Source organism: Thamnophis elegans, chromosome 2 (assembly GCF_009769535.1).
Source record: "Thamnophis elegans isolate rThaEle1 chromosome 2, rThaEle1.pri, whole genome shotgun sequence".
NCBI classification, from domain to species: Eukaryota; Metazoa; Chordata; class Lepidosauria; order Squamata; family Colubridae; genus Thamnophis; species Thamnophis elegans.
Genome location: NC_045542.1, coordinates 78,182,497 through 78,206,861, shown reverse-complemented (window position 1 = coordinate 78,206,861; position 24,365 = coordinate 78,182,497). Strand labels below are relative to the sequence as shown.

The 24,365-nt window shown below is 35.5% G+C and overlaps 1 protein-coding gene across 1 annotated transcript in view; it reads right to left on the bottom strand.

The window, feature by feature from the left end:
* Positions 1-4,547: 4,547 nt before the first annotated feature.
* CPEB4 (cytoplasmic polyadenylation element binding protein 4) overlaps positions 4,548-24,365 on the bottom strand; it is a 58,207-nt gene continuing 38,389 nt past the window's right edge. The window contains exons 4-9 of the mRNA XM_032209494.1: positions 14,922-15,095; positions 13,189-13,278; positions 12,205-12,323; positions 10,834-10,948; positions 10,446-10,627; positions 4,548-7,597 (exon numbers count right to left, since the gene is read on the bottom strand). Coding sequence (XP_032065385.1) covers positions 7,370-7,597; positions 10,446-10,627; positions 10,834-10,948; positions 12,205-12,323; positions 13,189-13,278; positions 14,922-15,095 — 908 coding nt within the window. The 3' untranslated portion in view covers positions 4,548-7,369. The remainder of the gene's footprint in view (positions 7,598-10,445; positions 10,628-10,833; positions 10,949-12,204; positions 12,324-13,188; positions 13,279-14,921; positions 15,096-24,365) is intronic.

The window sequence follows — 24,365 nt, the reverse complement described above, 5'->3', positions numbered from 1 at the left end:
CTATCTGTGCTTTCAAAACTAACCAAACTTCTTTTGTAGAGGCATTAACAGAAAAAATATCAAGGCTTTCATATCTAATAAATGGTGTATACAAATTATGTGTTGCATACTTTAGATAGCATCTCTAGATTGGCTTTCTAAAAGCCACTCTTGTTATAAATCTGTCAAGAAAGTTAAAAAAATTGCCAGAACACTTGTAATCTTTCTATCTCCTGCATTTATTTAAAATCATCTTACAAAAGAAATGCAGGGGTGTATAGAAAAAGCCACAACTACTTTCTATTCAGGCCTGTTATTATTCAATTGCATAATAATAAGTTGTAATATTTATTTGTATTTTATTAAGAAAATTTTTACAGCTACTCAACTAACTCACATTGACTGTGGGCGGCTTACAGAAGTTATTCTTTGAAAACACCTATGTGCTTAATGAAAACATACCTAAAATCCAATGTGATAACAAATAAAATATCAGCTAAAAATCCAAGAATATTTAAAGTAGCAAAAAAACTAAAGGTCTGATGGGAAAAGGTAAACTTCAACATTAGAAGATAGCCTTACTTCCTACAGAGATATTTTTTTTGTCTTTTTGTTTCCAAGATTTCTTGTTTATATGACCAGTTGTATCTCCAAAGGCCTTGGGATGTACAGAAAGATCTCATCTGATACTTTAAGCCAGGGGTCTTCAAACCTCATGCCGTGGTAATGGTCCACAGCGCACCAGAAACCTGGCCGTGCTAATGAGCAAAGCCCCCATCCATGCATGTGCGGGATGCAGGCAGCATGTGAAACCACACCCCCTCCCGTCCACAGAAAAGCCTTTCTCCACAGAACCGGTCCCTGGCACTCAAGAGATTGGAGTCCGCTGCTTTAAGGCCAGCTTAAACTGGAAAAGCAGCTTTTCCCGAGGAGTGTTTTTTCTTATCTGCTATATAGCCCTCTGTTTGGTGTAGCAAAACTTACAAGCCTGAGAATAAAACCGGGGGAAATGTCAGTGTCTCATTCTTTTTCCCACATTAAACACATGTCTGATATTCAGGTGGCACAAATTACTTTCTGACTAAAATGTGAGATCTGCGTAATTGAGTAGACTGAATATCATGAGATGGCAATCTATTCATTCTGTAGGAAGCTGTAGGAAGCTAGGTTGGCATTACAAGTTTTTGAGAGGTAAGCAAAATGTCAAGTGTCTCCCCGGACCGCTTTTCACCTTAATTATATTTACAAAATGGAAAGAGTGGGATATATCTTAAAAGAATAATAGGTTGGTGAAATATAAAAATTGACTCCTTCATTTACAGAATATAGACCATGTTACTTTTATAGTTTTATGCAGAACTCATAGAAATGTAAAGTGTATACGTGAAGCAAATGCTTTTGTCATACTTAAGTTGTTATTTGGGAAAAGAGAGACATGAAAAAATGAAGAGAGGAAATTTCGGTGCCAATATAGATTTGCATTATTTAAACTGTATGTCTGCAGGTAAAATTCAACACATTGTTTGGGTGGAATATTCTTACTGACAGAACAGTGCTGAAATAGATCCCACTGGTCCCAGCTCAAGGTCCCAGCTGTGAGCATTCCATGAAAGCTTTTCAATTTCCCCCAGAGTGTTTTCCCAGAGTGCTACAGCGATGGAGATATCCATAAGAATCCCGGTGTGGGGCTGGCAGGCCTGGCAAAGCCTTTACTCCACTCTGCCAAACAGTTCAGTTTCCCAATGCTTTGCATTCTTTTCCCCAGATGCACTGCCACCTCAATAGTCTTATTCCTTTCCCAACATACCATTATTTGAGCATCTCATACTGGGCTTCTTTTGACCCAAACAATTAAGCAGCAGAAAAACATTAAGTGGAAGCAGGTGACTGAACACTTGGCTCCTTGTTGTTGACCCAGTTGACATACTCAGGGCTGTACGTTTAAAAATAAATGCTAGGATGCTGAGCTTGCTGAATATTCATGCCAAAGTCACGAGATTCCAGCCAGAGACATCAATGTATATCTGAATACCACATTTACAAAATATAAATAGCATTTGGCTCTCCTCCCCTCCTCTCCCCCCCTACTTCAGTTGACATGTGAGCAGACAGCTGAAGGCTTATCCTCACTGCACTGATGTCTACTTTAGGACTTTCTCCTATTGTTGGGCCTGTGATATCAACCCTTGGACTGATTTTACAAGGGTTCCAACATGACTGAAGTTGCTAGGGCTTAGTATAAATTGATGTCTGTTCCATGCAGGTTACAAGTCAGTCAAAGAGTCAGAGGCAAATAGCTAAACATTACAGAATAGAACAATGAAATGAACACATGACACTGAAAAACTGGTGTTTAATATGTTTGTCTTTAACTGGAACTCCTAAAGAAGTCATAACATTTAAACACATTGACCAGACCAAACATCTCTCAGGTTTGGTTTCATTATTCATTCTTCTCATACTATTTTTTTATAACCAAAACTACGATCTTTTGTATGTCAGTATTCCAGTTTAAATACAGAAGTCCAAAAGTCCATAAAATTACTTCCCTCATTATTTTTACAGGATCTTTAAAGATAGCTCTAATACACTGATCCTTCAAAGAACAGCAGTATTAAACAGGTGAATCATACTGAACAATGATTATACTCAAGTATTGCGTTTAAGGGATGAACAGGGATTAAAATCTGAGACTGCAATGCTTATGTACTTATTGTAATTATTTCTACTCCAACCTACCAATCATTCATAAATTATGAACTTGGGATCATGGACAGTGATGTAATATCACCAGAGAGGGAGTGGTGGTGGGGAGAGGTAAAATAGGTGCATTTTTCTCTTCAGGTGGGAAAAATCCTCCAGGGTATTTTCACTTTTTAATGGTCCTTTTAACCTTTGCAAGTTTTAAGTATCCATTTTGTCACTTAAACTAATGAGCCTTAAAAAAAATGCCCCCCTCCCCAGTAACAGTTTTGGTTTGTACAATCTAGAAGCCATGGAGGGCATAAATGGAGTGCCTAATGGATAGATTATTCCATCCAGAGGGGCACCAGTTATAACTTGGCCCTGAAGAGTTCAAAATAACAGACCAAGCAATTATTGAGTTAAAAGTTTTATTCATTCAACATCTCACATTACAAATATTTAAAAATTATATGCATACTGCTATAAATAGTCATTTGCAAACTATTTAATAACATTAATTTTCCACTAGCACTTCAACAAATGAACTCTCTTAAAAAAAGAAACTTGTGTTATAACTTAGAGTAGAACATACAAAAATATGAACTTAAATTGTGAAAATGACTTTAATAAAAAATGAATTACCCTTATTTAAAATGCTATAATAAATACTACAACCTCCCCATACACAGTAAAAACTATATGGAAATTCAGCCAAGTAGTACAAGTAACTGACATACTTAAATAACTTTTCCTTCTGATAATATGAGCATTACATTGGGGAAAACATATTAGGGATTAGTAAAAACTAGACACCCACTTGCTAAAAGTTTCACTTCCAAAAAATATAACAAAAGAATCTGATGAAAATTATAAAAACTAATTATACTTTAAATTTTAAAAATATAAAAAATAAAACAGTTGAATACAATATTGTCCCAATTCTTACAATGCTATCAATCACAGTAGCTTTAAAATAAGATAATAAAATAAAGCAAATGACCAAAACCTCTTTTATTCCTTTTTTTAAAAAATAATCTCAAATTTACATTAGTAGAAAGATTGATTTCTGATTCTTTTCTTTAGAAACACCAGCAAGAAAGAGGATTTACTAGAACAGTAGAAAATGACATTTTTAAATGTCTGCAATTAAAAACAAAGAATTACACTGCAAAGATCTTCCAGAAGTCTGAAATAAGTATTGCACATAACTTGAAGTTAACTTGCCACAATTCATCACATTCAAGTTTTAAATCACCTTTTAAAACAGAAGGCTTTAACTCTTCAAGAAACAAAAAGGGGTGAATTATCAAGTCTTTCCAACAGCATCCTTATAAAACACTAAAGTCATTCACTGCAAGTTTTAGATTTGCGTTCTGCAGAGGTCTGTGTATGGAGAAGTAGATACTATATACCAAAAAAGCACGGGGCAGTGGGGTTCTTTTACATATAAAATAAATCAGAAACACTTTATTTTACATTGCAAAAATAACCATGTAATTACTCTGTAACTACATTGTAAATACATGGCCAGTGCCATGCTTCTGAAAGAAAATGACATGCTTGTTTACACCCCTTTAAAATAAAGTGATACCCTAGGATTTTTAAACTAATTACATGTTAGTTATGCTTGGAGTGACATGGCAACTCCACTTTCCATGTAATCTGAAGGACATATTATATTAGCACTATTTCGAGTACAGAGTAATAGAGATAATCATTTATGCCCTGTAAATTGAAGTGTAACCAAATAATCTGTAAACACGCTTTTCACACAATCACCACAAGTGAATATTAGTAGAATAACATTTTTTTTAATATTAGTCATGCATACTAACATTACATGCCCACCATTGGGCAGGCTTGAGTTTATTTCCTTAAATATGATTTAAAAGCGCAGACACATCTCTGCAAACACCTAACATCAATTTGTTAAGATTAAAAATGGCTAAACATTCACCAAAAAACATCTGCATTTGTGTATTATTTTTAAAAATCTATTAAGAAGCAGTAGACAATTTGGGATGTTACTGTTAAACTTCTACTCTATGTTTATGCATTAAATTTCAAGAGTCTAAAGACAAATTCTCATTTGTCACTTTCATGCTTTTTTAAAAATTTCTTTTTTTTAAGTCTCAACTTTACATATAAGTATTTCTTAAATTATATGTACACCAAATACCTGGTGCTGGGCTAAAGATGTTTAAGCAACATGCTTTCTTTTCTCTGCAAATTCTAAAATAGCATTGCCAGTGCACAACATCCATAATTCAAAATGTATGCAGAGCACTGAAATGTATAAAAAGCAGAATATAAGAAAATAAAATTTATTAAAATTATTTATATTAAAAAATGAAGTATATGAAGATCTCTCAGTAATAAAAGTACAAAAAGCTACTCTTTGCAATATGAAAAATTGAGGTATTGCATAAAGAGATATCCCGTCAGTGAAAAGTGTGCCTAAAAATGCTCACTGTTGGAAAAACAAGATATACAAAAGTAGTGCATAACAAATATACATTATGTGCATGACAAAATAAGTTAGCTACAAAAACACTGTACCGAAATTCAGCAGGTCATGTACAAAGGGAAAAAATTATTATTCAAAGCTACTTCTCAAACAGTGTTATTTCTTGTAATGGTAACCCATCTCACCTGTTCACTGGATAGGATCGGCACAATAAGACACCCCAAGCCACCTACAAGCATTTTTTAAAAAAATTAAAAGGAATATTCCAACTATAATTATGTACTTCAGAGAAAAAGGTCCCTGACAGTCTACAAAAGAGCACTCTCCATTTGCGTTTCCTGTTGTCAATATTTGCAGGGATTCATTAAAAGGAGCTCCCTTTCTCTACTTGACAAGTAGACAGCAAATGTCTCCATTTTGACCTTTGGAAAATAACAAGGGTATGTATCATGTACTGAAAACCAAACTGCCTCTGATAGGTAACTGGCAATGGAGGAAAGGGATGGGGAGGAAGTGAGCTTACAAAAGGGATGCCTTTTCTCTGTAGCTGTGCTTAAGCAAGTCTTTGGTTTAAGAGCCTATGTTGGTATCATGCCAGTTTCAGATTCCAACTGGCTTTTTCTACACACTGCTACAACCCCGTTACTGTGGTTAAGAGATGGATACATTCCCTCCTATCGATTTTCTCAAGATTTACAAAGCATCAAGGGTATTTCAATCTAATCAACACCACCCTGTGCCTTAGCTTTAACATATGCTGTGTTCCCCACTTACATGTTTATAACACTTCATGCATTACTCAGCAAGTTGGAGTCCTACGACGGTTTATGTTCTATGCTAAGTCCCAAACAAAATTTTTGTCAGGATTCCTTTACTCACATGCTCTCTGTTGAAAGACAAGCATATCCTTTGCAGACATGCAGGCCTATTCATTCAGCCAACAATGCAAAACATCCCTGGAAACAAACTTTACTTTGCCCTCTTATAAATTGCTAGGTTACAGCTTTGTTAGGAAGTTAGAACTGGTTTCACATCCCAGAGTAAGCTCAAGAAGCAGACAAAATTTGATATGTACTGGAAGGGTGGATTAATAGAATGGGGATGGGAGGGAAGGGGAGGGGGGAATTAAAATGTACTCTTGAGGTATATCTTTAGGTTCTTGTATTTCATGTCAAAATGGAGAGCAAAGGCTGGCCTCTGATTTACATTAGTAAATTAGGATATAGAGTTCTATATAGCCATCAAAAATAAAATCTATACATTTGTTCTTCAGGAGAGGACATGCCAGTTCACTAGTTGTCATTACTTTAGCTTTGGTAGGATTTGTAGGGCTGTATTCTGATAATGAAGTTTCTTTCAAAACAACAACAACCACAATAATAAAGAATAAGTGCACTCCCCACCCACCCCCCAGTTATAAACTGACCCAGGATTTACATTCGGGAACTTTAAAAATGTGATTGCTTGGATGAAGAACACAGATCTAAGCTCTGCCTACTCAATTAGTAAAAATTTGAATGTGGTGGGAAGTTGGAGGCACGGTGAGACACAATACTGTGCTAAAGATTTAGCTTCAGAACCCTTACATCAAACAAAAAAGAAAAAGAAACGTAATGCTGCTTTAAACCTTGCTCATGCATTTTTGTTGCTTTAAACATGCTCTTTTCTGTTACTAATTTGACAGCTAACTGTTTCCATTGCTATAAAATCATGGCAAGAAAACAGGCTTCCCAGAGGCTTGGCTAGGGAAGGGGGCAAGGAGAAGGAAAGGGCGGGTCGGTTGGACAAAGTGTCAGATAAGATTCATAGTGTTCCTATCTCATGGTTACTTTAATAAAAGTAGTCTATTGATTTTGTTATTAGCAATAATTTAATTAAAAAACAAAACACTCTATTGTTTCATTTCTCTTAATATTGTTCTTTCTTCCTTCCTTCAAGAAAAGATAGCAGGAAAGCAGTGTCCTCTGGGGAACCAGGAAGGTAAGAGAACCTGGCTTCCATGCACTGTGTTATCCATAGGAAAAGGAGTTTCCCCATAAAGTTTAATGACAAGATCCTACAAAATACCTATAGGATTATAGGCCATTCTTTTGTTACACTATTTTTAAGTTACAGACTACAACAGCAGGACATGCTATCTTGAGTAAGAGGGAATAGGAAGGGAGGGCAAAGGAATCAGGAGAACAGAAGAGTGCACTTATTTTGAGGGCCTGCATATGAACACACTGCAGTAATCACTTAGTTCCAGCGGAATGAAATATGTCTTGGGCGATCTCCTCCCTCTTTCACCAGGGGCTTGTGGAATTCCCTGCCAGCGCGTGAATGGATAGCAGCCCAGCAATATTCACAGTAATACTGCAGACAGGTCACATTAGCACAGAAAAATGGAGCAAACTTTCCACCACAACGGGCCCCCTGACATTCATCACACAGCTGATCATCCAAGACATATGGCTTAACTTCCACCTGTGATGAAAGAAGGAGAGAAAATGTACACATTTCTTAAGTTTGGCCTCGTTAGACAAAAGTGTAGTCCAGGTGTGTGTGTGTGTGTGTGTGTGTGTGTGTGTGTGTGTGTGTTTTCTCTTCATGTATTTCTACCATCCAACTATAGATACTACAGATACCTCAGTGAACACTCTCCATCGCAGTAAAAAGAGCTTTGTTGGATCAGACTGGAAAAGAAACTAGCTCAGGATTTTTTCCCCCCCTAGGATTGGCTGAACAAGCAAAACAGAAAAGCAGTAATTTTCCTCTGTTGTATGGTCTCCATCAAAAGATGTAGTAAATACTGCACTAATGTCCTGACAGGCTGGCTTCACCTTTCAGCTGGGTCCAACTCACTGGACAATCATATACCAGTGTCATTATTACTCAAGTGTGAAAAAAATAAGATTGTGGTCTAGAATATATATCATGTTCTGAGTTTGTATGGAGAACGCAAGAGGAAAAAAACCCCCAGGTAATTACATTTCTTTTAGTAAGTTACATTTAATAGAGCTACTCTCTCTACGAATTTACCTAACCCTCTTTTAAAACCATCCCAGCTTGTGGCCATTACCACATCCTGTACAAGATGGCATCATATATAACTACAGAAGACACTTCCCTATTATTTAAGATATCAAATTAACTTTGGGTTTCACAATCTATACTTTCTACTAAGGCAGGTGCTTAACTGATAAAACAGCTAAAGACCTTTCTCAAATTTGTTGTGTTTTACTCTGATCATGCCCATTATTTAAACACTGCACTAGGTGAATCTGATTAAATTAGTAATTGTACTAAATTGACATTATTTCAATTCTGATCATGTTGAATCACTCTGAAATACAATGAGACATTCTCTGAAAATTAGAGATTTAGAATGTTTTGGTGAAATTAAGGGGTAAAGATTTACCCCTTCCCTTGATTTAAAATTCATTAATAGAAATTTTCTATATAAACAACTTCACAATTTGGAGGATCTACAAATGGCTTTCCTTGAATTTTTTTTTAAAGATAAAAGCTGAATAGTTATATAAGGACCTTACCACTGTTTTGTAACTTTGGCAATAACCAGATATGGGGATTCAATTTCCAGAATTCTCCAACCGTCATAGCTATTGCTGAGAATTCCAGGTATGAAAGTCCAACTACCTCGACATTGCCAAGATAGGAAATACTGAATTATAGTGTGGCGGGAGGATTCCTTTCAATGTGCAACTCTGTTGAGTAACATTCCCTTATCTATCTATCTATCTATCTATCTATCTATCTATCTATCTATCTATCTATCTATCTATCTACCTACCTACCTACCTACCTACCTACCTACCTACCTACCTACCTACCACCTACCTTACTTCTACAGAACGAAACATGCAGGTAGGAAAAGGTAGGAAAATTGAACCAATTTCATTTGCTATTTAAAATAAATTTCAAAAGATATTTTGTATCAAATAGTTAAAATTTAACTGCCAATGCAAAAATAAACCAGTTAATTAATCTGACTCCATTTACACACTATGTGAATAAATTCTTTGGGTATAAATGTGATTTAACAAATATGTATGCATGTATGTATGTATGTATGTATGTATGTATGTATGTATGTATATGTACATATGTATGTACACATGTCTATACATGTAAAATATCTGTAACTGTAGTATGGATGTCCACAGATAAATTCTGAATTTTAACAAAATGCATTTAAGGAAGTCCTTGATCATATTATGTCAAAATTAAAAAAAGCAGGAACAGGAGGGCTGCTCTTTATAAATTTCTCTACATGTATATGTGCCAAACAAAGCTGCCACAGCTTTAACAATAGCAAGATTTACCTACTGGTATAAATCAATTCACCTTTCTAAAAACTATGGCAGAAATGTTTTAATCTCTTGCTTAGATGTTTAGATTCTGTTAGCATCGGTAATATATTACGTATGCAGAAGTAGAACATTAAGTGCCAGAACGGGAGAACAAGCCACACAAATCAATATTCATTTTATTTTATTTTCCTATCTGAGAATGGCATCACTTTAAATTGCTGGGTTAGAACAATTTAGTTGCCTGGTTGACAGAAAAGAGAAAAACACTGTAGCAAAAATTGAAACAGTTCATAACTTCTTACATCAGCTTTTCCTAACCTGACTGTAACTCTAGGAAAGCTTTTAGCTTGGAATTCTGGGAGTTAAAAATCTCAGCACATCTGAAGGGCACAAGGTTGGGGAATGCTGTCTTATACAGTGTCAAAACAAACATGTTTCTTTCCAGTGTATCTGTCAATGTGATAAAAGGAGAAGTGAACTTCTGTTGCAAAGATATTCTTAGTGCTGCTGACTTGGGCTGTGAAAATATGCTGAACATTAACAGAGATGGATGTTTAAGTAATGGACTATTGTTACTGTACAGATTATACTGAATTAAAATAGAATGTGTGCAAGGAAACTTAGAAATCCAGCAGAAACATACTGGAGCTGCATGCCTTTAGCTTTGATAAAGCAGCTGCCCGTTCTACTACAAAGCATTCAGGCAGGGTGAAAGAAAGGCTAATAGTAAGCAAGTCATGCAGATGTAAAAGGATAACACTAAAAGCACAGGCTTATTTTCTGTGCCGCTGAAAATGGCTCTAAAGGGAACAACTGGTTTTGGAGTCAAAAGGCAGTAAAAAAAATCAATTATTTGATATTTTGGATGACTGCAAGGGGAGGGGGGGGAAGCACTGCATTTAACAATTGTTTTTGTTGTTCCTGTCATGAACTGGCACTTATATGGACATAAGCCAACAAAAGAATGCTGGGTAATAAATAGAATATGCTCTAGTACTTACCCGTTTATCTATCTCTCCATGTTGCAGCTGAACAAAGCGGGCACTGATAGCAGCTATATAACTCTGTTGATTGGAAAATGCAACACGCCCAGCTCCTTTTGGGTACTTCAGTTCAGGGTCAGTATCAATTCCAGCATAGCAAACTCCTCCATACAGCCGATCCATTATCATTGCAAGCTCCACTAAAAGATAGTAACAACAAATATGCATATAAATTCCCTTTTTTTTCTAGCTCTGGGCAATGGAGTTTCTACTTTTCTATCTAAATTTCTGTTCTTCTATCTGAAAATAATGAGAATGTCAGCAAAAGTTAATAAGCATATTTCCATATCAGAAATTCCCAACAGCAAGGTCACTTGGACAAAGTCAACAAGCCATTTTTCTATACCTGCTCGTAAGGGTCGTGGAACTCCGCCTACAAAAATGGTTTTCCGTGGATCCAGAGGTTGTGAGCCATCCATCACAAAATCACTGTCACTAAGATTCCAAGGTCGGATCTGAACCTGCAAGTAGAAAACAAGACTTTATATACAGTTCTAAGAGTCAGAATGGATTTTTTTTCATAGCACATTATTATTTTGTTTCTGAGCATGTATATCAATTCAAAGCAATGAACATATCTAATACAGTACTGCTGCCTCTATTTTCCCTGCAAAATAAATCCTGTGAAGTCACCCAGCTGATTTTTATGTCTAAGTGAGGCCTAGAATTCACAGTAATAGAGTCACATCCCAGTAATATAGAGAACAGAGTGATTCCACATTCCATTATTTATCCATTTGCTTCAGCCAACCCATTAACGGAAGTGTCATCTGTGCATGCACATGCTTGGTGAAATGATAGGAAATCCTCAAAAAGGCTTTGCCAGCTTCCAAGAGAAGATAGCACCTCAACATTACAATCAAGACATTCAGAGGGGACTTCAGTTGCTTGACAAAGCTTCCTATTGAATGAATGAATCCCAGTACCATGAAGGTACTGAAAGGAATTGCTGAGAAGAGGAATTGATTTAAGGGACTGCTCACAAGTCCTGGTCATGTTTCTATTGCATCATTTTCCCTTCAGATTCAAAGAGCTGCAGAGCCCTAGTATTTAGTCTGCAAGCTGAAGATGCACAACACCTGCTTGACCACAAAATAACCATGTAAGTGTTATTAAAAAGCCTCTATAGCAAATATAATAGAATCTATATCTTTAGTTTATCATGACTGCACTACAGTCAAAAATCAACTCTCCCTCCTAACCAATTCACTTCTATAGATAGAATTAACACTCCCTCCCAAAAAGGATTCTCCCAAAATTCTTCCCTTTATGCTTCTTCCTTTCATTTGTCCAAGTTTTGGCTTGAAGTGAGGACCAAATATGCATGGAAGAACTTGAAAAATAATCCACACTGAGGGAGAGGGCAGTTTCTCATCTTGAGACCCAATAGTAAATTATAGTGCAGGGAGAAATTAGGACCCTGAACTTGCAGTTTGATAAGCAACAATTAGCCATTAGATGTGTAGTGCCTGAGACTCAATAGTCCAAGGAGAAAGGAAAAACACATCCTGTGCCTCCTGAGTGAAAAACCATGCAAATACGTGCTTCTCTAGTATATGAATAACACTTATACACATAATTTGTAATTCATTTTGTAATATGTATGTATGTATGTATGTATATATGCGTATGTGTATATGTATATGTATATGTATATGTATATATTATGTATGTATGTATGTATGTATGTATGTATGTATGTATCAAAGCCACGTACTGGTTTATCTTTAATCGTGGGGCTGGAAACACACAGGTAGAGTTTTCCATCCTCTTCAATGCATGCATCAATCAAAGCCTGTACAGAACTTTCATCTTGGAACAACAAAAAGGCATATCCTAGACAGAGAAGAAACAAACATGGTTTATTCTCTATGTACTGTATATGAGGTATTGAAATTTTCTATTTTGTATGTACTTAGATGTGATAACTATGAAAAAAAGAAAATCATGGAGGCATACATTAAAGGGGGGGGGCATTTTTCAAAATAGCAAGAATAGCTATTGTCTAACCAAAATGCTATTATTAAAGAGATAAAAAATAAATTACAAAACTTCATCCATTTCTTCTTTAGAATGAAATTTAATCTGAATGTCACTGCTTTACAGAGAAAAACTAGAAGGGGGGTTAAAGAAACTAAAAAATTACAGGGGGGAATGGAAAGGAAAGCATGTTGAACAGTAGATAAAAAGTTAAAAGTTAAAAAAAGTTAAAAAAATAAACAAAAAGTGCCAACTGGAGGATCAGAAGTAAAATGGAGTCAAAACAGCAATGACAAAACACTTCAAATAAGAAAAAGGTGTACTAATGAACACTTCATATTATTTTATGTTTAGCAGTATTGAAATATGCTTTTGTGATTGTGGTATGTAATAGAAAATGTATTGAAGAGACATGCATGTTAAAATCTCAAATGATAAAATTCATGAATCATAGAATTGCAAAGTTCATACTATCACAACCAATTCTATGCTCCATGCAGGAATCCAGAATTAAAGCATCTGTGGCAGATGGCTATCCAGCCCCTATTTGAGCAGATCCAATGATAAACCCACTGCTCTTCCTATTAAGAAAATGTCCTAGCACTAAGAAAATCTTTTCATGAGGAGGGATAATACCATCTTTCAACTAACATAGCTTTTATAGAAACTGTTACTTGTTCTGAATAATTTTAGAGAAGGACAGAATGCATGAAAATGTTACCTTTAGGAGGAAAATATGATTTGCTTTCAGCTTTATGAGGCCAATCTACAATCAATGGGCCAAAACGACGAAAGCTGGCTGTGATCTCATCTGCAAGTTGGTGAACCAAAGAGAGAGAGAAAAAAATCTTAACTTTTTTTTAAGGGAAAATGTCTCAAATAAAACAATTTAAGCAATTTGATGATAATACTTGGGTAATACTAGGCAACCCAAATACGTAGAGACAGCAGGTATTTTCAAAAGGAAAAAAAAATATGTGAGTCCAAGTACCGTATATATTTAATAAAAAAGAAACAGTTTAAATATCAAAGCTGTGGCTTTAAGGTTACAAATAAAGATTTGCAGCCACCCACTTAAAGTAATTAAATGACTGAATTTGAGCAGTTTTTACTGCTTAGCTCCAGGCATTCTCCCACAGCTAACATGCAGAGCTTGCATCAAAAGCAAGTTGCTCAGCAGGGACCTGCAAAAGGTGGGGAGAAAGGAAAAAGAATGTAGCAGAGCCTAGCCACGCCTACTGCTTATGTCATAGGTTTAAACTGTATCTGTGCACATCATCTGAGCTTGACCTCAGACTATCTTCAGCAGCACTTGCAGAATGCAGTTATATAACCACTGCAGGGACGAGAATGCAGACCTTCTTAGCAGAAAGCAAATGCTTCAAAGCCTTTCTTCAATTTCTAAATTCAGGTCAGGTGATCTGCACACTGGTTAATATTACCCACATGCACAATTCTTTTTATAAAGTGCACCATGGAATTCTTTCACTCAGTTTAATTTTAAAATAAGCTGGGGATCTAAAGCTATTTTGGGAACAGACTGAAATGCTATTTATACACAACACAGAACCTGAAAAATTATTTGATCTGCCCTCCCCATGTGCATTTTTTCTTTTACTTAAATTCTTCCCAAGACATTGATGTGTATGTTTCATACGCTTATGTCAGAGTTTATTTCTTAATAATCTGATCTTTTTATCATGATGAAAGTAACAGAAATATTTATCTTGGGGAAAAGTAAATGTCATAGATATTTTTTAATGTATACATCTTAAATTTATACAGTTATTACCTAAAATTACAGGATTAAAAAATAGAGCTAGAAATCCCTAAAATATTTATTTACATTTCTTTTTTTCTTTTGAAAAAAGCAGCAGTCTATTATTCTAATTAGCCTAAAAAAATAAAATAAAATAAGGAGATTCCCTTTGTCTAGTAGATTTTTAAATCAAGGCAAATATTTCCATCAGTTACAGTTAATGTTCATATGCCCAGCATGTTTCTTATACTTAAATGGGATATTTTTTTCAGCAGTAATTCATCCCTCTGGTGAAATATATGATGATAGCAAAGAAATAATGCATTATATATTGTTCCCTTAAACAGATGAAGCACTGCACTGTATTTTAAATCAGATACTGACTAAAATGGGTGCCTATTATAATCATCTTCAAAATAAAAGACCTTCATAAAGAGTTTTATGATGTCATAATATCTAACTAAATGAAGCAAATGTATAAAACATCTCATAAACTGTGCAACCCATGCCTCCTTATCATTGCAATTCATAACCTAAAAGCTTGGATATTTGACAGCTCATAGTTTTACACAATTTACATTGTCTGAAAAACTGCCCGAAGTGAGCGCATGAGAATGCTACAATCTGGCATGATTATCCTAGGGCTGCACTTGGTCATGGGTATGTATTTTGGCAATACTAATATCCAAATATACCTTCATCGATATCAGGTGGCAGGCCACCCACAAACACCTTGCGAGAGTACCGTTCAACTCGCTCGCCATTCTGGTGAGAGAAGCAGTGTGGTGATCCTAAGCCACTATGGAGAGTCTGATCCCCACGTCCATCATCCAGAAACCCATCTTCCATCGGGAACAGGGAGGACTGACCTATAGTTGAAAAGACAAAATGTGTTTGTGTATGTGCATGCATAATATACATATATGTATGTCTCAAAACACACCAGCAGAATAATAGCTGCCTATTTTCTTATTCTTTCTCCTGTCACAAAGACCCATTGTTAATTATATAGATACACAATATTATCTGAATGACATTGTACAGAAAAGCTGCATCTTGGTAGCATTAAATGGTGCACTATGCCAAGCATGTCATAGACAAATGTCACTAGTTCTATTCCAAATACAGAGACTATTTTCCCCCCAAGTATATGCTTCAGAAATATTCTACACCAAGTTATTATTGATCATGCCCAATGACCTTGGGACATTGCAAGTACAAGATTTTAGTCACATTCATACGATCATATAGTTCAAGAAAAATATTCCACATCTATCTTATATTTAGATCCCACACCTCTGTCTTTATTGACAAAAACAATAATAAAAAGCCAAAGGAAAATGGAGGAGAAAGACGGGATTCTCCTATCATTTTACCTATATTCTCACTGAGGTGGCATACTAATAGTGTCACCGTACTTATATTTGTGGGAAGAATAAGTATGGCAAGTCTATAAAACTAGACAATCAGTTCAGAAGAACAATTAAAAGGTTATTAGTGCTGAGGAGAACCAGGTTCCATCCCTCTTGACCATGAAACTTGGTCAATGTCCTCATATTGGTCACTATTTATTTATTTCATGTATACTCTAAATTCTGTAGAAAATAGCTAGGAAAGAAATGTAATATATGTTTCAATGGTAAAAATGCAGTATTACAAGTCCCTGGTCCACAAGTATCTGCAGGTAAATTATTTACCTAAGTCTATTAAATGTGACCAGAATACTGTGTGGATTTTTTTTTTTAAGGAGAACAGGAGAAAGGCTTCACCACTGAAACTCTGGCAGGAAAAAAAAAGCTGGTTTAAGATTCAGAATTCAAAAGTGGGGCACTAACTTCTCATTTTATAACCTGCCAAAACTATAAATAGGGCTTGAAGGCTGAAGACGGTTCTTAAGAAAGATGGTTCTAGTTAGAATCGCATGTTACCATCACTCAAAATCATCTCAGGAGAGCTGGACCTTAATGACATTTTTTCTTGGCAGATTATATTAGACTAGTTAGTGCCTCATCCAGGAACATTACACCATTATTTTTGCTATTCATTTTTACTATTGTAGTTACTGTCTTAGTGTTAAGTATTGTTCCCACAACATACCTTAGAATAAAAGTGATTCCATTACAACTGGTCTTGTGTTTCTCTCTAGTTTTTTAGTTCATATAGGATTAACTTTTATATGAAATGAATACAGACATATATTACCACCCATCCCTTTATCTTTTACCTCCCCACAGGATGCCATGTTGTTTAGTATACAGTACATCATGTCTGTTGAAATTATAGCAATATAAAAGCTGTAGAAGTCATTCCTTTTATATGTATTATAAAATGCTAAACATACACCACTGGTCAATAGTGAAATCCAGATGCACCAAATGGAATTGTGACGTCTCCATCTTCCAAATGCCAGTGTGCATGCACACCAAGAGCATTGAACAAGTGCAGTGCAGGGAAAGTGGCAGTTCCAGGGAACCAGTCCTGGAGCCACTGTCCTTAGTTGAAGGGCAAACAAGTAAAAATCTCCATCTCCCCTCCCCATCTCTTAATGTCTTTGATAAAGTAGCTCTGACATTGGCTTCAGGAAAAGGTTGAGGCATAGAAACCATAAACATGCACACAGTGACAACATTTGATCACTAATGAAGTCATAACAGTTTACCAGTTTGCCATAACCTACCAAAACTGAAAAAAACAAACAAATAAGCTCCATTTAGAAAAAAAACACTGTGCCAATCAATTTTCATGATCTACATTCTTCTGAAAAACTGAATCCTCTCAAATTAATGATTTGAATTCAATAGTGCGCAGAGCCTCTTTTTAGCATTAATTCTCCAACGGTTGACCCTTTTTGAGGAGAGATTTCTTACAGTGATTTCCACATCAATACCTCAGTCCAGGCAGCACTGAGGAGTGCTGCCTCAGTGCATCTGGCTAAGATTGTTAGGTCAGCATGCCCGGTTCAAAGATGCGGTTGTAGCACCATGGTTCTCATCCCACAAATTTTTTAAAAGCACCTATGTGACTTAATTGCCAGGCTTCCTTTTCACAAGTGATATTAAATCTCCCCAAACTATACACTCTGGTCCTGCTAGTGCCTGCAAGGGAGTTTCATTGCTATTGAGGAACCCTCAAAAACAAAGTCATTGCTCAGATACAGAGAATTTCAGCTTGATCACAGAAGTGAGATAAGAGAAAGGCAGTGTGAAACTACCTCTATTGCAGTGCTCAACATCTTGAGGGACATACAAATCGTTACCTACCGGTAAGTATTAAAAATGTTTGGAAGAATGCCAGTGCTAACAGCCACAATAAATTATGATGACAATTAATGTTGCCTGGGGAGAGACCTGGAAATTCAAGTCATTTAGGTGCTTCCAGAAGTAAGAAACCCTCTTTCCTACCAGCACCCAGCTAAAGCTAGAATTTATGTGTATTTTAATTTTGGAAGTTCTTGCTAAAAATGCTATTTGATAACTGCTAACTCTGTATTTAATATATTATGTTAATTCTGCCTTGACCATCATGTTCTGGGATATGCTACTTTCAGTAAGTAAAGTTACCACAGCATGCACATTGAAGAAGCCTGCCCCATCCACACAGCCCCTTTAAAAACTTCTGATCTTTCAGAAACAGCTAGTGCATTAGTGATGCTGTAAGACATTTTAAACATCAGAAAATTAAAGAGGAATGTTGTTACCTCGCCTTCTCCCATATGTCCTTGCTGCATGTCAAATGAGAAGAAAAACAGCCTTTCAAACATTGTTAAATAAAAATTAAATAGAGATAGAGAAAAAGGATATGCTATTTCACCTCCATATAACCTCAGTGGTTCTCAAGCATTAGTGCAGTGCAGACCACATAAAATATATTTTTTAATCTCAAACACATCAGAACAGCTAACAAAGAGATCTAATTTTAAAAATGCCACCTTTAGCTGCTTTACTCTTACTAGAGCATCCAGTGGATTGCAACTTGATTAGCATATCTGGTATTTCTAAGAGGCTGCAACCTTGGATTTTGATCAGTCTATCAGTTCCTTAACAATCATATTTTGTTTTCAGTGAGCCAATATCTTCAATTAAGATTTACAAGGGAAGCAAGTGACCATGTGATTACCAAGAATCCAGAGTTAAGAATGTTAATGTCTGTGAAACATTAACATATTTATCCCACCCTTTAGCAAGCTGGTTTTAAAGAATGTTAGCCATTGGGCTAAATAATTGAAATGCTCTGCAGACTAGAAAACAAACATTACAATGGATTGCTTTCTATGGACAACACTGAGACTCCTTCTACAGTACTTGATTGTTCTTTAGCTTTGCCTGTGTAAAAATAGTATCAATGCTTGAGGTCAGAGGTGGGAAAGTTTTTTGTTTTTTTTTTAATTTAGCAACTGCATTGAACATTTGGGAGAAAGTAGCTGGGGCAATGATACAAAGTAGTCACAGAAATTTTATTTATGCATGTGGCCAAAGCCAAATAGAGCTAAAATGGGGGGAAAGGGCTTGTGGAACGTATTCAGGTTTTAACTGCTAACTATGTTCAGCTTACTTTTAATGCTCCCACTGTTCTTGGATTTCACAGCATGGCAGGAAAAAAGGTTGATTTTTGATAACTAAAGCCTGAAATGCCTGGGGAGGGTGAGGTTAAAAGAATTAAGGGAGACGTACAACCTTAAATTTTATGTTTCTCACCCCTATTCTAGCTTGCAATGATTACTGACAGCCAGATCCTAATGATATTGATCAGAAAATAAAAAACAAGTCTTACAATCTGGTTATATCTGTCCAAGTATCAATTGATATATCATGCTAAAAGCAACAATGAGTTCTTTTCAATGTATGAAATCCTCAGAGCTTTTTTAAAAGTACTTTTCAGAATTCTCAAGGACCAAGATAGTCTATACATCATAATGTCCTTAACAGAGTTATTGAGCTGTAAAAATATAATCTCAATTCTCTATTTAAAAACCGCTTGCATTAACTCTCAGAGGAGGAGGAGGAAGAGAAGAAGAAAAAAAATCATTCTTCCTAAACATCTGCTGACTTTCTTTTTAACATGCCCAGCTCAATCATATTTATTGTCCCCCGCCTTACTAAATTTGGCGTCAGTTCTCTCTTTCTTTCATCTCTTAAAGTCCTTAGACAAACTAGAATACCCTTCAGAAAGAGCCAAAGCCCAATGAAAGAAAAATAACAGCTTGTACAGAGAAGTGGAACTAAGGAAAACTGTTAACTGTTTGGCTGATAGAAGTTTAAATCTCAGCACAGACATTTTTGGACAGTGGGTCTTGACAATTATTTCTATTTCACATCAAGCATTCCATTGTTTACAGATGCAGAAAGGCCTACAGTGGTTCTTAACATAAAAACATACAATAGCTACAATAGGCCACCTTGTGTGTGCTTAGAGAAGCTCAAGTGTCTTCATAGTGTTCTCTACCTAAAAAAGCCATAAAATCATGTTTGTGGTTTATAGCTGACAACAAAACTAAATGTACAATACAGTTTTCCTTGCTTGGTACACTAACAGGCTGGTCAACATAGCTGCAATTCCTACTGAGGCCCATAATACCAGACTGTTCTGTCACTTGTATGCCGTAAAAACATTGTGACAGTAACCACACCCAAAAATCTGAGAGAGGATTGCAGGAAGTTTTGCTACTACGGATTCCAAAACTTCCTGAATCAAAGTACAACTTCAAAATATTAATCATTTGTATCATATTTTTTTTAATTTACTGATTAATCTACCCTGATATCTCTATCATCTATATGATGTTAGAAGCAATACTTCAAACACATGTCTGGGATTAGGGTAAACATGCTATTCCTATTAGAAATGTTCCATAAATTTCAATCTTCCCCAACTAAAGTATAGATTTAAGTTTCAGTTATTTGGTGGGTTCAAACACTCTGATTCAGAGGAAGTTCAGGAAAGTTCACAGGATATTTTTGACAAAGTAAAATATCTGTTTTATTTAATGAAACATATACCTCTCTGAGTTTTTGGTTAATCAAGAAAAGTGCCACCATACAGATTACATTAAAAATACTTTCACCAAGCAAAAAGTAGATATATCTAGACTTTAAAATCTAATTTTAGAATCTGGGTATATAATATAATGCTGGAACAAAAAATGAACCTAGTAAAATATGTATTTTGGGGATTTCACTTTAAAATGTTCAGAGAAAAGCAACAAGCATAATAATCAGAACACTAGAAATGAAGTCCTATGTAGAGAAATTAAAAGAACTGGGAATGGTTAGCATTGAGGAAAAAAATACTGATGGAGATTATGACAGCACTCTTCAAATTCCTGTTCTCCATTGACTCCAGAAGGCAAGACATAATCATGGATTCCAACTGAATGTCAGGAGAAACTTTAAGACATAAAAGCATGCATACATATAATATGTATGAGTGTATACATGCTGTTATGCCATCTTAAAAATATAAAAATATTTTTATACAATCCAACTTTTCAAATAAGTCTTCCAATCCATTGTTCAAAATACTGCGTAAATATGTCCATAAATGCAAGCTAAGATAGTTATTATTCCCAAAGAAAAATGTCTTATGCACACATAAACAAACAAGCACACACACAAGAAACTAGAATGATTTGATATAGAAATCTAATTTAGAATCAAAACAGGGAGGCCATTCAAATGGCACTGAACTACCAATGATAAGTTAAGGTATTGGCTGAGTTTAAAGATTAATATAAATTTACAGGACATATTATCTAATTTATCTTGTAGTTTACCTACCTATTTAGGCCAACAATTATATATTGTAGAAAGAAAAGTTTGCAGGACTTATAGTTTGAGTAGCAATTAAAATAGATACAAAAGAATTTAATTGATAATTGAAGATAGATGAAGAAATGTTATGAGGCACTCAATACAAGAGAAATCATAGTATAATCTTTATTGTCATTGTACAAAATAAATACAACAAAATTGGTTTATAATCGTAATAGTTTCTATAGAGTGTTTACAACAGAAATCTATATGGAGGAGCAGAAGAGGTTTTTTTTACAGCAACTCATAAACTGTGAATGACAGAAATGGATTATGAAATATCTTCTGCCAAAAAGATAAACTTCTGCCAAAAAGGCTGAAATAAGATCACTATTCCCACTGCTGCATATTTTGCATCCTGAAATTTTAAGTTTAGACCCTAGCATATCCAATTAAAGAATCTCAGATAGCAGATATGCATACATTTTTTTTCTGGCACTCAGGCAAGTGCTATCGTGGTAACATGTAGCAAACCAGATTATTCTGCATGTACAGTATGTAGGGGATTGGAGACTAAAACATATGAAGAACAGTTACAGTAACTGAGTATGTCTAGTTTAATGAAAAGAAGTACTAGGGGAGACATGATAGCAGTATTCCAATATCTCAGGGGTTGCCACAAAGAAGAGGGAGTCAAACTATTCTCCAAGGCACCTGAGTGTAGAACAAAAAGCAATGGGTGGAAACTAATCAAGGAGAGAAGCAATTTAGAACTGAGGAGAAATTTTCTGACAGTTAGAACAGTTAATCAGTGGAACAGCTTGCCTCCAAAAGTTGTGAATGCCCCAACACTGGAAGTCTTTAAGAAGATGTTGGATAGCCATTTGTCTGAAACGGTATAGGGTTTCCTGCCTAGGCAGGGGGTTGGACTAGAAGACTTCCAAGGTCCCTTCCAACTCTGCTATTGTATTATTGTATGTACATGTCTTCTGTATTTTCTACATATCTTTTGTATTAATGACATAGTTAATTTTCAGATTATCATATAGTTCTAAAACAAAAATCTTTGAACATGTAAAGATTGTAATTCCTTGCTTACGAAACTTGTGGAAGCAAACCTGTTGCAATGCATGTTAACTGGATAATTGTATCTAACCAGAAATCCATCAAACTAAGACTAAGGGAAATTCGCAAAGAGGAGATGATGAAGGCTACCCTTTAAGCAAGTGTGCACTCATCAAATAAATGGCAATTAATTAAATTGGATATAGGCAGTGGTGGATTTCTAACCAGTTGCCTTGTGCTTGCGCGCTTGCTTGCACCGCTTCTGCACATACGCAGAAGCATCCGGGCAGGTAGGCGGTGCTCCAACCGCTGCTACTACCGGTTCGCACAATCTGGGCTGAACCGGGAGCAATCCACTTCTGGATATAGGTATTCTAACACTGAAGTTTGTAAAGTATGGTGCTTGAGAGTTTGAATTATGAATCAAAATGCCTCTAATTTTTATTTCAATCTTACCAACATTCAATAGATAACCTAAAATAAATAAACCTGACTCTTAAAGCCAAATGAACAATGAACACATTAGGATATCATATTAAAGTTTGATTTGCAATGTATTATGTGTAAACCAGTAACTCTGACTCCCTTCTCTTCTAACAAGCCATAATCAAGTTCAAAACCCATTGGAAGAGGAGCCAGACAGCTCAGTCAGCAAGCAAGAGCACATTGTTTGTTCACCCAAAAGTGATATTAAATGCACTAATATGATTACAAAATATAATGTGACCATAAATGTATCTTATTTTTCTTCCATGGAAAGTCAAGAAACTATTCATTACATTGGAAAATCTGGAAGATTCGGAGGAGGAGAGAAAGGAGGAGGAGGTGCAGCAGCATTAAGTGCAGGCATTTATTGTTCAGTTTGCCTCTTAGATTTAAATAGTCCAGGACTTATCTTCAGTCAGAGGATAATATCCATATATTTTATCAGATTATCTTTTTACTAAAACATGTATATTTAGCCAGGTGATTCAAAAACACAGTACGCAGTAGCACACAATAAGTTTAACTTTTTAAGGAGTATCAAACGACAATACAACTTAAAATATTTTTTTTAAAAAAGTTCCATCAAATGCAGAGAGCACAAAAATGGCTAACAGAAAAAAAAAGTATTTCTCTAGCATGCACAATCTAGCAAACAGAGGGAAGTGTGTCATGCCATTTTTATCCTGCTTTTTCCAGTTACACTCTCAACACATCTGTGATCAGGAGCCGATCTTATGAAAAGGTCTTAAAATACAAGAAGCATCTTCTTCTTCATTACTGAAGAAGGAAGCAGTAAAAATATCCCAGATTCTGACAGTTTAGGTTTTTAATTATTAACGCCAGCACTTTTAATTAGTTCTCAAAGTTACTGAAAATCCCCGTATGTTTTAAAACTGGCATTCTCTATTCCTTCTTGCTGGTTTTGTCTTTTTCTCACAGCATGGTATATTGAACTGACATTTTCAATAACCATCTATTGAAGAAAGCTCTTATTATCAGGCTATTCAACATAAACATCTTATTATTAGAATCTATTGCAAATACTGGGGGGGAGGGGGACTGATTACTGTAAACTAAACCAGTATCTGGATTATTTTTTTGTCTATTTGCAAAATATCTGTTATTAAAGTTAATGAATATTAACCCCAGCAATGAGTTGCATGTTGTCAGCACCATTATTCTTTTCTCATCAATCTGTTAATTGTAAGAGAAACAAAGCACTGTCTTAAGAAATAGGAAGGATTCCAATTTTGCCTCGGCTACAGCACACATTGGAAAATTTGAAAACATGTTGTGAATGCTCTTGCAGAATGACTGCTTTTGGTAGCTTTGCAAAATGGCTACCATAGAGAAGATTGCCAGTTATAACACCAGCATTGACCTGAATGTTCTGCCATCTTCACCTGCACCACTATCGACTCTTCTTATACTTTTCTTCCATTTTCTAAAACAGCCCTAACCTGGTGCCATCCATTATTTTTATTTTCCAATATAGGTAAATAAATAGAGCTCTATCTGCAGCTCAAAAATATTCTTGAAAACTAACTATGAGTCTGGAGGCTTTGAAGCATGCCAACTTTCTATTTTTTTTTATTTATTTTTGTTTGAAAATCAAAGAACGTTTTAAAAAGGTAAAAATCTGGGTGGGATAGAAAATCTTGCAAGTACTTTGGCACCACACTGAGGCCCCAAACAATGAAGTATTTGCTCCAACTTTAAATAACAGTTATAAAATCCCTACCTTACAAACACACAAACACACTCGAGTCCATTTTTTTTTTATTACCAGAAATAGAATACAAGAAGAAAATTACATACATACAATAATTATAAATAAGGAAT